The 16,089-nt window shown below is 43.7% G+C and overlaps 1 protein-coding gene across 1 annotated transcript in view; it reads right to left on the reverse strand.

The window, feature by feature from the left end:
* Positions 1-15,672, reverse strand: part of LOC144103834 (peroxidase-like) — a 30,782-nt gene extending 15,110 nt beyond the window's left edge. The window contains exons 1-8 of the mRNA XM_077636534.1: positions 15,454-15,672; positions 13,884-13,961; positions 11,561-11,857; positions 10,824-10,970; positions 6,036-6,165; positions 3,571-3,779; positions 2,521-2,691; positions 369-548 (exon numbers count right to left, since the gene is read on the reverse strand). Coding sequence (XP_077492660.1) covers positions 369-548; positions 2,521-2,691; positions 3,571-3,779; positions 6,036-6,165; positions 10,824-10,970; positions 11,561-11,857; positions 13,884-13,953 — 1,204 coding nt within the window. The 5' untranslated portion in view covers positions 13,954-13,961; positions 15,454-15,672. The remainder of the gene's footprint in view (positions 1-368; positions 549-2,520; positions 2,692-3,570; positions 3,780-6,035; positions 6,166-10,823; positions 10,971-11,560; positions 11,858-13,883; positions 13,962-15,453) is intronic.
* Positions 15,673-16,089: the final 417 nt, after the last annotated feature.

Below are 16,089 nucleotides of genomic sequence, written 5' to 3' on the forward strand. Positions count from 1 at the left end.
AAGCTATAAAGGAAATTTCAAATCAAGCCCATAAGAGTGCCTTGCTGCAAAATAGTGCAAAAAGAGCGCAGAAAAGAGCAGGATTTCTACTGAAGCCATGCGGGCTCAAATCGACTGTTCTGTTAGTCACAACCTATTTTTCTAGAGCGCTGAGGATACTGGTAACGTATTATTGCGCCATACGCCGCCGTGTGCACCGGTTTCATTTTATTGAAACTTCTTTACTTTTCTTCTTCACAAAATTGAAATTCTACTGAAACAGTCCAATCACCTATTTTTCTTTCATCCCTTTTTAATATTAATTTGCAACATGCCATGAGCTTGTATGTCGGAGTCAACCTTCACAGTTCCCACACAATTCAGCTCACCGAAGTTGCACTTGGGTCTCGGCGCAGCCACAGAGCGCACAAACTCCATGCAGCCCTGCTGAAACTGGCCGTAGAAGCGGTCCTGGGGAGAAAGGTCGATCTGCATGCAGGCAAAGTGGCGCCTACTCGGATTGGCGATCAGTTCAGGGGCGCAACAGGTGATGGCAGAGCCGTTGCTGACTGCGTAGAATAGATACGGAGTGCGAGAACAGTTATTAGTTCATAAGGTAATGTAGACGGTAGTTGGATATTCATGCCGTGCTTCCAAATTCACCCACGAAACTCGATTTCTTCAACTCTTAATTTTACTGAATGTTCGTGTTTTTGTGCTTATAATCTATCCGGGGAGGCGAATGGTAACAACCGATTTCGTTACTATCGACTTTCAACAATTGTTCGTATTTTTTTTTTGTTGAAATCTAACAGCGTAGGCCGGAAACAAGATCGATCGCTTCGCTTTTGAATTGCTCCACATGGTCATATTTCCCGTTTCATATCTATGAATACTTCCGTACTGCGACTTTTCTCTCTATGAGCATGTGTTAAGAATACATAACGTGGCCTGGTAATCAATAGATGCAAATATGATCTTAAAATTTGAGCTCCCGCAGTAAACAGATTGGTATTACCTGATCCTTGAGACAAAAACTTACGTTGGGATGAAAAGTAGCCCTGTTTTCAAAAGCATTAATCTTTTAATGAAGAAAGGCAAATCTGTGAATTTCAAGCATTGTACTACAACGTGCCATCACTACAGCATTAAAAATTTTCATGGCTTTTTAGCCGCTAAAAAGTACAGCTCTAGTTTTTGTTAGTAGGAAAGTCGCTGTGCATTTTAGACAACATTCCCGCCGCAATCAATGCGTTTGGAGAAGTGGAATAAGTGAATACAAAATTCAGAATACAAGTCTGCTGGTCTGTAATGGTGCACATGTGCTAGCCGAAAAGCAAGAAATTGCAGCCAGTATGTTTCTAGAATGGCTTTCCTAAACGATTGAAGCAGCAAGCGGTTACCATGAAACAGTTTGTTTTTTTTAGCCCACTTTGAAACCACCATTAAGCGTCAGTGGCTGTGTTGACTTGAATTGAGGGTCTTACTTTTGATACTGTAGATGGTAAATCAAGGTGTTCGTGTACTGCACAGTATGACCCGAATGTCATTTTGTATATCACATGCAAGGCAACGCGAAAGCGGCGAACGTAACGTGACTTGTCTTTACTTGTTTGCTTTGACATGTATTGATGGTGAACAGGAACCACGCTTGAGAGACAATACTTTTTAGGGCAGATTCCATTCTGAATTGCTGAATGGCGACCTCTTTACTTCCACCGTCTGTGGTTATACGCCTGCTAGAATAGAGGGCAGCTAGCTGACGTCAATAACAGTGTGGTCAGTAAAAGTCCCTTACACTGTGGTGAGAAAAGCATGTGATTCCAAAATTGTCTGGTACAACAGCAGACATCATTTCCTTGTGTAATACGGTGGAAATTGTCAGTGCAGAGTTGAAAACGGAGGGGACTTTCATTAAAATGTCTGAACCTAGAAAAATAAAAAAATAAATGATTTATTTTTGTTCGGCCAAATGTGACGCAACTGCGTTAGCAATAGTTGCTGTGGTTAGTTTAACTTGGTTATTAATGGCTCCACCCTAACGTTCTGACGCGAAACGGTTATTGAGTTAATGCCAAATATGCGTAGCTGGTCATTCTCTACTTTGCATTCATAGATCGCTGGTAGTCCTCATGCCCCTCATGACACAGTGGTGCAGTGATTAAGTGATGTGCCACAGCCCCCCGGCAGGTAGCTGTTTCAAGCACAGCTACTGGTGGATCTTGTGAGACCAAGGTTGCTCTTCCTTAGCAGCCTATCGCGAACATTCATTAACTGAAGGTTCAATTGTCAAGGTGGCAATTTGCTCACAATCCGATGGGAGGGTTGCGACGGTATCACAAGGAAACGTGACCTAGGTGGCCCACTAGCTACCTCGGGGTGCACTTACGTAGCAAGGGGGCCACCAAGGGGAGGTTACCCACAACCCGTTGAGAACGCACATGGACTTCACAGACAAAGGCTAAGCGGCTGATTGGAAGATCTAGAGCTATCGCACTAAAACTTGCAATTTCTCCTGCGCAGTAAAACTACACTACTCACATCGTGTTCCTCCGGTCAAGGTGAGGTCATGGTCGATGAACTGGGCAAACTGCATTAGCATCAGCGTGTGTATAGGATTGGGCACGTCAGCGTCGGGCATCAGTGTCACAGAAACTGTCCTTGCATTGGGCAGTGGCCCTCCATCCACAGCAACCCGGGGAGTTGAAAGGCCTGTTAGGAAAAAAAGAGAAAACAAAGTTTTAATAACTTGGAAACGGAAGTGATAAGTTGTGTAACTCCTACGGCTCTGCACGGAAGGTTGGTAGCCGTCGTGATTTACGCACAATTATATTTACCGGAACAACTCACGCATGCAATCAAACTTTGGCAAGAGTAAAGAACAGGCGTGGCACCAAATCTTCAATGGGTCCCCTCTCCTTCTTCCTTGTCTGTTCTTATACTTTCCTGGCCTTGAGTTCACAGCTATTTGTAAAAATTAAAAAAAATTACTAGTTATAGATATAACTTCTCTCTGGTCAACCCTTTAAAGCATATTTGTGCACATTTGTGTACATACAGAACTCGCGACCTTATCTCAGAATGTGCTTGGCTTAGCAGTCATTTCGTTGTGCCCGGCGAATATTCTTCATTACCTTCTTATCGCTTATCATAGTGTCGCCGCGCGCTGTCTAGTCATGGCGTGTGAATTGGTTTCGGGAGGCATTGCTTCACGAGCTCAATCACCATGTCGGCAGTACATGTTTCTTTAATTAACAGAGCAGTTTTTTTAGTTGTTTTTTTTAAACGAATCTCCCAGGCTTTTATTCCTCCTTCGCACTCAAGGTGTAACAATAACAGCCGTCTCGTCTGAACGGAGATCCTGGCTCTGCCATAGTAACGCTATGGTTACACCATCCATCCTGAAGAAAGTCTCAAAGCAGCCTTTACATTCAAATAAGCTCTTGCCGGCAAAAATAAAAAACGAAGGAGATTTAAAATTCAGACAGCACAAATTGCAGCAAACGTTGCGGACCTGAGGGTGCAACTATTTCGAAAATAAAATAAATACATGGCGTATATAGGAGAGCGTTTACAGGCTGGCGAACTGACCATCGGCGTAGCTAGGCGGCAGGAGCCTCTCGAAGGCAGTCAGGGACTTTCCCCACTCTCGGTTCTCCAGGTTATTGCAGAGTCCATCTGGAGAGCGGAATTTTGTTGACGGGCAACGCGGGATCTTTGGGCAAGCATCGGCGATCACAGTGTTCTGTATGTTGAACCTTTGTAAGCCATCCCGTCCTTGTAGCGAGTCCAGGTTGAATCTGCGAATACGACCATGGAAATATTGATGGCTATTTCGGCATCCCTAAACACAAGGCTGCAATCACGAGTACTTAAAAAGCTCCAAGTTCAGCAGGAACTTTTCACGAGAACTTTTGATTCCTCCGGTGCATACAAAGGCGGAAAAACTAAAGTAATCACTTCTAAATTCGTGCTTGAGCATAAAAGTGGTTATATCTCATGTGCTACCAGAAATCTGAGCCCAGTGCTGTTCCGCAGTGGTCAAGGCGACATTGCTCAAACGAGAATAGTTGAGCACTTGCTTAAAGAGACGCAGCCGTAGCTTTCCTTGTCCTCGTCATGCCATGTAGCTGATAAGTGGGCTTCTTGTAATGATTGCATTCGTTGCTTCAAGAATATTACGGTATTTTTTATGCAACTCGCGCAATTTACACGTGAGCTTGATGAAGCCCATTACATGTCACCACCAGTGATCCTTGCGTCCTTACAGCTCCATCATTACTCGTAAGTAATAAGCCGATCATAAGTGCTTCTTGCATTGCTACTTTTTCTTATCTATTTGCCTTATGACTTGAATAGTTAGTGTGCAATGATATTTTTTTAACACGACAGCCGTTTAGGGCCCAGTGCACAAGAAGATTTACTGTCGGCGTTGTGAGCGGAAAATCGGGGGCATGGATCTGGCAGGTGGTCTCCGGAGAGCAATGTAGGAGTCAAACTGCACTTGATGGCAGGTGGCAGTAAATTTAATGATTAGTCGCACAAGCAGAGCAACCAGGGTCGCACAAGCCCGACCTCTGGGAGCACCTGTCATTGCAGGGCTGTGGCTCATCGCTTAATCGCTGCACCATTGCGCCCGCGGTGACCCCAGGTATCTACGAACGGAAAGTAGAGAATTAATGTATATGGGTATTCACCCATTACGCTATCGCATGGCGCCCTTGAGGCGGAGGTTAAGTTATCCCTTCAGTTTTTTATCTGTTATTACGTGCACAGTTGAACCGCATAGTGTATTTCTCTGCCTTCCTTTAATAAAAATTTTTTAATGAGACAGCGCTGCGTGACAAACATCTTCTATTGTCTTGTCATCTGCATAATGAACCACACGCAAGAGGGCAGTAGGTTTCTTTTTTTTTTTCCAAACATAGTTTGGGACTGAAACAAACTGACTTCAAACGTTACCTGAAATTCCGGCAATCTTGTGTGATTTTCAGTTTTCGAAAGTTCACTTTCGAGTTTTCCTCTGCTACGTGTACTTTATGGCATTGCGTAATAATTGTCTTTTAGGTACTGATTCTTGATTTATGGTCTATGTTTTATGAGGATTTAACGGCCTAAAGCGGCTCAGGCTATGAGGACGGGATCCTTGATTTCTTAAAGATGTTATTTAAATGACACTAATGATATCATTTGTATTGCCTTCGTTTATATCGACCTCTAATTGCATTGGCTCTGTGCATATTTAAATTACTAAATATTTGCGCTTAGCACAAATAATTTTTTCCACTTTGAGAAAGATTGCAGTGACGGCCTCTGAACTGATCTCCTTCAACTTACCTTCATTATGTGCATACACGATCTTTTTTGCGTTTCCTTTGGAGTAATGGTGGCGTAGTCGAGACTTAACCTGCTGGCTAGTGCAAGAAGCCAAATGCGTAACCTATTTGAGACATCATTTTTTAATCTTTTAAAGGTATCGCGTTAAAGGCCCCATTGTCAGAAAGTCCAGTGTCAACGTTGTGTGCGCTGGCGTTTTGAAGAAAAATTCACAGGCATAGCTCTAATAGGTGCTGTCCAGAGAACAACCTGGGAGCAAGGTGGGCCTCCTGGGTCACCTGAGATTGCGGCGCCATCAGAACCTTCCCACCGGATAGTGAGAAAACTTCCTGTCGTGGCAAGTGACACTTAAATTGTTGATTGGTTGACTGGGAAGAGCTACCTGGGTCGCACACGGCCCACCGCTGTGAACACCTCACTTTGCAGTTGCGCATCGTTTAGCGCCCACTACGCTGCGTCAGAAGGGGTATGAGAACTGCCAGGGATCTATCAATGTAAAGTATACATCTGAAATTATGCATATAAAGAAATTAACCCTTTACACTTTCGCGTCACGCCCTCAAGGCAGAACGTAAGTGTCTCGTGCAATTTTTTAGGTAAATCTTTCCTCAAAACCAGACTTTGAAAAAACAGGCTCAATGTGACGTCTGATTAGATTCCAGAATTGTTCGGATTCTGGAACCAAACAGCCTGTGGATGGGAACGGGAAGAAAACATACCTGCGTGCGAGCTCTTTTGTAGCTTCAAGGCCTATAAGGCCATCCCTTCCGAGAGACTGAACGTCGAGCTTGAAGCCGAAGAAGGCAGCGTGTTGAGATGCGGTAGATCTCTTGTCTTTCGAGAATATTCCTGTGAAAGGAACACAATCTCTGAGGATACAATGAAAGTTATGATGATGATGATGATGATGATAGTGTGTTTTTATGGCGCAAGGGCACCTGTGGCCAAAGAGCGCCATGACACAAGGTATTTACCCATTTCCCAAGCATTCCACCCTGAATAACCCGAGCACCAGGCCAGGGGAAGCACATTGAAAGTGCTTGTCAACGGTCACTTGTAGAGAAAGCACAATAAATAGCTGATAAGTCCATATGGTGCAAATTAACATGTTGATGTTAACCATTCTTCTATGCATTTTGCTTCATTCACAAGGATGGCGCATTAGTTGCCTGAAATAATGCTTCGTCGCTAAATTCAGTTATGTGACTGGAAAACACTGAATGTGGGCTGCATTGAATGTCGAACATTGAGAAAAGTCAGTAAGTGACATAGACAAAATATGACGCCAGCAATGGCGCCCATAGAAAGGTGTGCAAGTAAATTTTTTTTCTTCGGTTAGAAAACATTTTACAAAATGTTGCCGAGGCCTCACAAGGCACAAAAACATGCACTAAATATAAAGATCTTAAATTATGTGACTTTTCGTGAGAATGTGCGTGCTGTTCTTTAATATAGCCATGTGTGAACTCTAAAATGATGTTCTCTTTCTTAGAGGCCACAATGAAGAAATTAGGAAAAGCATTCTCGTGAAGCTCTCTGCTAGGTGACTTCGGCGATAGTTGGCCACAACGCCTTGAAAGTGCAGTGAGGTTAATTCCTTAGGTGCCTATTTGTCAAGATGTCACAAATTTAACAAAGTAAAAACGGGGGTTTTAATGTTGATAGATCAGCCACCATATTATACAGACAAATAGTTCTTGTTTATTTCATACTTCTCTCAATAAATTTTAAAGAAAGAAATCATCGAGTGATATAAAAATCTTATTTCCGCTGCTGAAAAAGAGGTCAACGCGTGTACAAAATATAACACAACTCGCACTCTGCCGCGCCCTGCTTTTATAGTTATTAGAGACACAAATAAATTAGATACTGGAAGCTGAGAGAAATCCAGCGCCTTTTATTCATAAGAGAATATAGCAAGATAATGCTGTATCTAAAACATAAATATATCCCCTAAAACATAAATATATCCCCTAATTCGACATAGTTCGTAATCTGTTGTTCAAGTCCGACACCTCTAACCTCTACTGCTCCATCGGCAAGAGGTGCTCTTTAGGGCAGCAAACAAAGGTGGAAAGCAAATAAGCGCGGAAAATAAAAACAACGTCTGTGTCGGACATCAAAACCAAAGATCGTTATCTGGACTCATTGGTGTAGTTTCGGTTCTTTACACGCACTTTTTTTCGCGCTTCTAAAAGTGCGATGAGTTTTTTTCGCCTGTACAAAAATTTGAGAAAAACACCGACAGCACGGATATTTCACTGAAATTTCTTTTTTCACAGCACGAATTTCTGAACATTCCAGGGAATTCCTAGAACCTATCGGCAAGCGCCAGGGCTATCCATTGTGTTATCAATTTCCCCAACAGCAGAATTATAGCAAACATCAAAATAACAACACCGGTTATTTTTATTCTCTTTTAGCGCAATTCTTTTCACTTTGCCTTGGCCTTCACGAGGCACTGTGCTAAACACATTAGGATCAGTTATTGCGTGCGATGAAGGCGCACGTAGAGGGTTTACCAGAGTGCTTGGGACATATGGTTTGCACTTTTGCCTCGAAGATGGGCGTTTATGCTAGCACCGAAACTCAACAACTCTGCCGGATGACGAGGTGTCTCCTACGGTCCTCTGAAACTATTTGTAGCTTTAAGACGCCGTAAGTGCCCGAGAATACAGAGCTAAACCATACCCAAGTGCACGGTGCCTTAGACTGAGGTTTTGTAAAGTGAAATTGGTGCATGTCAGCTGTGTGAGAAGCTGAATGTTCCATGTAAACGTATGTTGCCCCCTGTTCTGGCAAGTGCGCTTGCACGATTCGCCGTGGGCTGATGGCTGCCTGCAAAGCGTCAGAGCGATTAGCAGCGGGCCAAGAGCAGCCGGCACGTGAAGGGTGGCATGACGGCAGTGATTAAGTGTGGTCCGGGGTGTATCGTGCTCCAAACCCGACAGACGTACAGCTCATAGTAAGGAATAACGCCCCAGTCTGTGCGCATTAGTATCGCAAGACCACGCCTTTGTCAAACCACTGAAAATTTCCCTTCGGGGCTCTAAACGTCTGAGGTCTTTAATGATGGTCTGAGAAAAAAGTGGCGTGTTTCACCTGACGCATATACGTGCCACAATCAGTATTTGTAGATCGTGAAAGATGACGTTGTGGAAGTTCTTAAAGGTTAACTTCTATACTACCGAATTTCTCAAGTTGTCTTGTGAAAGTAGCCAATGATAAAAGTGCAAGTGCATCAGTAATGCATTTCGTCAAACACAAAGCGACTTAGCGATGGAGCGTATGGAACAGTTGCAGTTATACCTGTATCACTCATGTCAATGCTTATTATACCAGTGATCCGCATTTGAACCCTACTATAAGCATGTGACCTGAGCTAAACAACTGAATACCTGAAATAGAATAGGCGCATTTGAGCAGATTATTTTGTAAGCTGATATCAGGAATAAAAATGTAGCGTCATGAGGAAAAGCTCTTTTATGCAGCTACAGAATACTCAACTAAATCTAACCTGGACAAAATACCTCTTTAAAACTAAACTGAAATTATAATCTGCCGATTGGTAAAAACAATAAACATTAAGATAATTGAGAGGAGAACTTACTTCGCACGAAGAAATTTCCAAAAAGTCGTATTTCTTTTATACCCCTCTGCACTACGCTGTCAATGCGCACTAAAGCTAACATTATAAACAGCACCGGGAGCCTCTAATGTATGGCGGAGGATTTGCAAGTATTGCGGCTCATTAAAGGCGGCTTCAGCGCGAGTGCTTGCAAAATTTGCTACCGCAAGACCACGTGTGACATTCTTGAGAGGTGGAAAAGAATGATGGCCAGCCAATCACATTCAGTGCCACTGCTAGCGCCGGATCGCGAGCATCCAAATGGTGGGCCGCATCGTGAGTAAAGGAAATGCATCTATCAAAATTGGGATAACAACGTTGCGATGGTCGGTGTTTTTCTTAATCCGGAATTTTGCACCTAAGCTTTAAAATAACGAAGAATGATTTAGTTTGATAGTGAACTAATAACTAATACAAACATCCATTCTTTTCCAAGAAAAACACAAAAAATAGTGATATCCTTTATTATGCGAACAATCACAGGGGTCACAATCAATTTATTTTAGCGCTCGCTCGCAACCGAACCGCCTGGTAATAATACCATTGAATAGAGCACGCATATCCCCTCAGACCAGGCGGTACATCAGGTGAGGGGTTTGCATGGTACGCCAAAATCTTGATGTGATAGCATTCATATTGCCGCCTTGCTTACACCAACTGAGTTCTCTGTAGCAAAATTCTCTGATTGGTTGAGGAGGTGGTCGCGTTATCGACACCGCCAGATTTGAATATCCGATTATTAGTATGCTCCAGTACCCTTCATTGGATTGCCATAACAAGATTATACTAATCAAACCCACCTTTTGCACCTTAGTGTACCCTCTGATCCCCGCTAATCCATCCTAATTTATATTCTAGAGTGTGCCTACTTATATGGTTCATTATAATATTTGGTGGTGGGCCAACTTCGAATTGCTAGCGCATTTTCTTCGATGAGAATGCTGTTACGGACGCAAAGTTTTCTTTTTTCTTTTAATGGAATCCTAGAAATATCTCGAGCCGGTTCTATTGTTTTCATTTATTCCTTCAGTACTAATATCGTGATACAAAATATATACAACTTCGCATCTCTAAACTTCCCAAGGACCCCTGCAGTCATGTTGATATCACATACGTTAACGGCAATTTTCATTTGTTCAGATCCCGCAAACCCTGTTGCCATCAATAAAAAACTGCATTGTGAAGCGAAATGCGCGTGCTGTTGCATAATTTTTGCTGAGTAACGGCAGGAGCACTTTTCAGTTGCGGGAAGATATACTTTCGGCAAATCGGGAGACGCTTCGATTAAGATTTAGGAAGGAACGCTAAAAATTCAAAGGATCATTCTTACGAGAAAGTTTATAAGGGTGTTTGCCTAGTGCAGCAACTGCTGCCTTGCTCTTAAAAACCTGCTGACATTAAGGACATAAAAAAGGTGTCAAGCAGACCAATTGCAGCCTCATAATACAGCGCTACGCTTGGGTACTCGCGCTGGCACGGCTGGCATTTCCCCCTTTGGCGAAGTGCTGGTTCATTTCGTGCATGTAAGCGTATTTACTTCCCCACACACAGAACCGTTCAGAATAGAGGTTATTGAATGCTCAGCAGTCCGCCCGAGGGCACATTCGTCGGTCGGCCTGTTTATTATTTTTGTAGCGATAGCTTCTTTACGGTATAATTTCGAGCCTTCAGCGTGGTGGCGCCGCCACCCTGTGTGGTTCCACTTCGCCAGCTGTAGCTATTGCTTCACTCCAGGTTTAACCAGAGCTAAACCACCACCATTTTTTTTTCTCACGCTTCAGTCTTGTCGGAACATTTGTCTGATGTGTGAAAAGTCCAGCAATGAATCACAATATACCGAATGGCCTCATACTAATAAATTCAAAAAGAAAGGACCTACCATCGTTGAGCAAGGCTCTCTCAGCTTGGTCTATTCCCCGCACTATACTCAGGCTCGCTCTGCCAGCGATGTCCAGATCCTCTGGTGTAATATCAGGCAGTGATAAAACAATAGTTGTGGTCCCCTTTGGAGGCCGGCGTACTGCACCTGCGTGCAAGAGTCGGAGTACGGCACCGCTCAGATCCGATACCGGACATCGCAGTTTTCAAACCATCGTAGGCCCACGAAAGGTATATTATTAACTGTACACCTAAAAGCAAAAGAATGGCATCATATGGAACTAGTGAAATACTTACACAAATTCACCGATATTTATTATAAACGTTAGAAAATTTTATAGCTCTTCAAATGTTGTTTCGAATGCATTTCTTCTTGGTGCTCTCTTCAACTATATGATTTCCCACTTTCAATCATCAACTGGTTTAGAGATTCTCCTCGAGACAAGCCTTCATGCATGATAAATATACAGCCATATAGGAAACCTTAGCAGTATAAAGTACAAAATTTGAAAATTTCGTAACCTAACTCATTGCTAGAGGTACATAAACAGCGGCGATAAAAGAGTGAAAAGAACCATTCGAAAATAGGAATTTTAAACGATTCCCAGGTACACCTATACCTGATACTTTACCTAAGATTTTCTGATATGTTTAAAAACAGGCTTTCTGACGTTTTCAGTCCCTCATTACAGACACGGATTGCGTAGAAGGCTCCCTTATAAACTCTCGTTTACTTACTCTGTCTCGCTGCAGGAGGTGTGCTCAGAGGACAGCACACGCGGTTTCCCTTCTGCCCGCACAGGGATCTGGCGATGTCTTGGACGTCGTTGAACTGGAAGACGCAGTGCCCCAGGCCCCGGCAGATTCCTGGCTGGCCATCCGCTGTTTGGCATGGTTCTTTGTTGCCTCCGCCGCGGCCTCTTCCTCGACCTCCACCTCTCCCTCCTCCTCTGCCTCTGCCTCTTCCCCTGCCTCGACCTCGGCCTCGTCCTCTTCCTCGACCGGGACCGCGGCCTTCGGCGAATTCGAAGTCTCCTGCAATCGTTTGACAGAGACGCATTACACTTGGCTGCGAATTGATTTGAAGTGGCAGACGAGTGAAGGCTGTGACCAAGTGGTGATCAGAAACACTGGCGTAATGAAAGGAGAGAGTTCTGTCGATAGTGACGTTAGGTTCAAAACGGTAGAAAACTTAATTTCGGGCTCTTTCAGCTAAGCAGAGCGTTAAAAAACTACACTGTTGCAAGATAACGGCAGCGCCACTACGACTGCACAAAAAAAAAAACGACACATGCGCTCACGCGCACTCCTGGTCCTTTTGTGGTCGGGCCACCATTTTCTTGCTTCATGGAACAACTCGGCAAGCAATCTCTTATTCTGAACAACTACGTTCTATATGACGAGCTGGCTAGCAAAAGGTTGTCATGGTAAGGTTCGCTTACTGTTTAAATGTGCCTCGTGTGCTAATCATTGAAAATAAATAACCAAACTTTCTGTTGTTAGGTTGGCCCTCATGCTATATGTAAAATTTGTGGAGTAAGCCAATAATTTTACGTCCTAGTTGCTTGCAAGAATTCTTTGGTGCGGTTTTATTATTTTCAGATCAAATTAAACCGCATGCCTTTCGAAAACTCTTATGAAATTATGCGCCTTCGAGCCGCAATTTTAAAAGCTTCAAAGGTGTCATGACGGAAGGGAGTCGGCTATACAAAAACAAAATGAAAAAAAGAACCGTTAGTGAATGCAATGGTTCTGGAATGACCCCAAGCGCCATGTTGACAAGAGTCTTGATGCCGCAATAGCGTCGAAACCGCATTACTGTACAAACATTATGTGTACTATGCCGTAAAACCTCGACGGCTTCGTTGCCACCCAAGTGCTGATTGATATCCTCACAAACCCGAACACTGTCATCACTCATCACAGATCCATCGCCAAGCCCCGCGACCTGCTTATTGACTGCAGCATTGTGTGGAAGGCATTCCTCAGTTACTCCGCTTATGGGGTTGTTGACATGGCGAGGAGGGAGCGCGTAGTCACTTAAATTGTGCGTACAGTTGCGCACAATTTTTTAGGCGAAAAGAAACGAACCACTGTAAAGTAAATTCAAGAATATAGCTGCAACTGTCATTTCTGGACATGCTGTCTACGCTTCCGAATGAGACGTTTTTCTGAAGGTGCGAAAGAAAATGTTCCCACATCTATGCTTGCTGATCAGGAAACAATCCGCATTCAAAATATGTAGAACTGGTCAAGAAGACTTCGTACAGTCTTACACTATGGTCAAATGATCGTAAGCTCGATGCAGATGTTTTAAATCTTCGTACCGCCAACCTGAAGCTGCATATTGGTGTACAGGAGTCAAGGTACTGTGAGCGACAGTCAAACACTTTATTTACCATAGAATGCATTTTATACATTTATTTCTTTCTGTACCAGTGGCTGCTACCACCTCAGACACGGAATGAACAACCGGGGTGGAAAGGCCGCTTTTAGTTGCTTTTCTACTGAACACCTCACCCACGAAAACGTGGCGTTTTGACGAGATTACATCACAGGCTTGTCGATGACTGACGCTTTCGTTGCCACCGGCTGTTCCTTGAGTGCCGGAAAACCTTACCCATGCAGCTGCGGCAGCAGCACCACAGCGAAAACGAAGTTAACTCAACGTTAACTAATTTGCGATGTCCTGCTTGCTGCACATTTGAATGGAGTGATGCTTAAGAAGTATAATTCCACAACTACATTTTGCTGTCATGCTCCTCAAGTCGATTTTTATTGTTGATTACTCTTTCGAAGGTCCTATAAAAAGCAACAATCATGCAACTGTTTATTTCCTAGGATAGGCCAGAAAACTCCATAATATGTCATCATGATACTTAAAATACGTCCAATATATAGTGCCTTCATTTATTAATACAATAATCAGATACAATTCACATAGTTAAAGTTGCTTTGTATGTTGCTGCCGGGTTAAATATTACACTAACAATACCATTAGTTTGCGTTTTGCACAAAATTTGCGGTGGCTTGTTGATTAAATAAAAGTAAAAAGTTATACCTCCTCCTCTCTGGGCAATGGCCAAGTCAGCAATGAAGAGAACGAGTAGGAACAGGTAGAGGATCCGCATCTTGGCCCCTGCAGAGAGCAAGAACTCTTCTCGGATGTCACTTCCCCAGTGCTTGTAGATTTAGAGCACCCTGAAAGGGCAAGTGGTCAAGGGTTAAAATGCGTCGCATTTTATATTAGGCGTGCAATGCTAATAATATTGATGTATTATTGTGACTTCTAGTTAAATATTCTCAATGGCTATTTGGGCGGCTCAGAAACCGGCTTCGAATGTTTTCCTTTCATTTTCTGCTGAGAAATCTTAATTTAACAAGTGTCGGTTTTCCAATTTTTCCCTCCCAAATGTGACTGCCGCGGCTAGGTTTTCCAAGCCGCAGCCTTTTGCACAGGGCCAGAACGCAATCATGCGTCTAACATGCGCGATAGCAAGACCGTCTTATAGATCCACTTCCTGAGAACACTTTTGCTGTAACATCGCGGATCCGTAGTAAACCGATTAGTGTCATTGTCCGAACAACTCCTCAGACGAAAATTTGAAGATATTTATTTGCTTACTCTAACAACGAGTTCGGTTTCACTAAGTCAGTGGCCCTTCAAGGAATTAAGTCAGTTTCGGAAGCACCCCTTTCTCGGTTAATTTCGAGCATAGAGACGTAGGTATGCATTCTTTGTTAATGTTCGTGTATATTCTCCCTGAGTCTTTGTCCGTTAAGCCCACAGTGGTTCTCCAAAGATTATGAACCAACTAGCTCTTTTACGAGTGTTACTCGAATGTATTCATTTTCGAATGCCGACATAAATGTTTCTTATAAAGGCAATAATGACATTCGTGGTTAAAAATTATGAAGCTTGACATGGGCTATGAAAGACATAGCTGTGAAGGGCTCTATATTCATCTTGGCCAGATTCTATACGATGACGTATATTGGCATCGAGCAGCAAACAGGTGTTTTTAAAGCACTCCTGCATTGAAGCGCTGTCATCTCTGGCAAGTATGAATTCTATAAATCGTCTTGACAAGCTAATTACTTAGCCCTTAAATCACTAAACAGGGTTATAAACGATGCCCAGATGTTGTGCATGACAAAATAATATTTACATTTTACTACTGCGTTTCTTATATAATGCGCACTCGCCGCGTTGACTAAGCGGATTTCACGTTCAGCTGCTCAGCTCAGGGGAGCGAGATAAATGCTCGGTAGCGGCTTCCAAGTTTCAACGTGGGCGAAATGCAAGAACTCTTTTGCGCTGGATGATATCAGTGCCAGTTAAAACCTCAACTAGTTGACATTATTCTGCAGTCTTTGTCTGCGGCGCCTCTCGTTGCCTATGTCTCGCCTTGAAACATTTAAGCCTGCATGCCTCGCCAAAATGAAACCTCTTGATCTAGGTAGGCCACCTGGTATCGATCATTAAGGTGAAGTTTGATATAGAAATTTTAGTAAGAAAATATAAGCCGCACGTTTGAGAAAATGCGTCTATAGTTGTGTGGTGACTCGATCACCTCATGATAATTCAGTGCAAAAAGACTGGGCACAAAAATATTAGAAAATAGGCTCACCTGTGAGTGCAGGTGGCGACGAGGAGCAAACCTTTCCGAAGTTTCTGCTGCCAAAGGCAGCCAGGCGACTAAGTCCGCTACTCCGCACGGACTCGCGACTACCAAACGGAAGTTTGCAGGGAGGGCGTCATGGAGATTTCAAGACCCGTCATAAAGTACACTCTACAGCTTTACAACTCGCGTCACCAGCAACTTGACGGGACGCCCGCCGGAGTCAAGGAAAGAGACCCTCCGCGTACCTCATGATTCCTCCTGCATAGCTCTCTTTCTCAACTTGGGAAAGGCCCCCGTTTATGTCTGTGTCACGTGGGATGCACACGCAAAAAAGTACGTGCATGCAAAGAAAAGCCTCTTCTTTCGTATTCTTTCTTGCGCTGCCCGTACCAGGTATGCGCACGTCGGCGACATGCTCGCAAATGATTTCAGGAAAGAGGATGCAGCCGTTGCGAAAGGCTGCGAGAGAATGCATTCCATTGAAGCTATCGCGTCCGGCCCCGCGCCTTCACCTTTGCACGCATTGGTCCTTCGCGCACTTGTGCTTTTTATCGCGCGCGATTACCGCCGACCCCGCTTTGGTGTTTGTGCGGCAAAGACGACTGAAATATAGGTCTTGCCTGCAAGCGAACGGTCAAGGAC

This window comes from Amblyomma americanum, chromosome 9 (genome assembly GCF_052857255.1).
Source record: "Amblyomma americanum isolate KBUSLIRL-KWMA chromosome 9, ASM5285725v1, whole genome shotgun sequence".
NCBI lineage: Eukaryota > Metazoa > Arthropoda > Arachnida > Ixodida > Ixodidae > Amblyomma > Amblyomma americanum.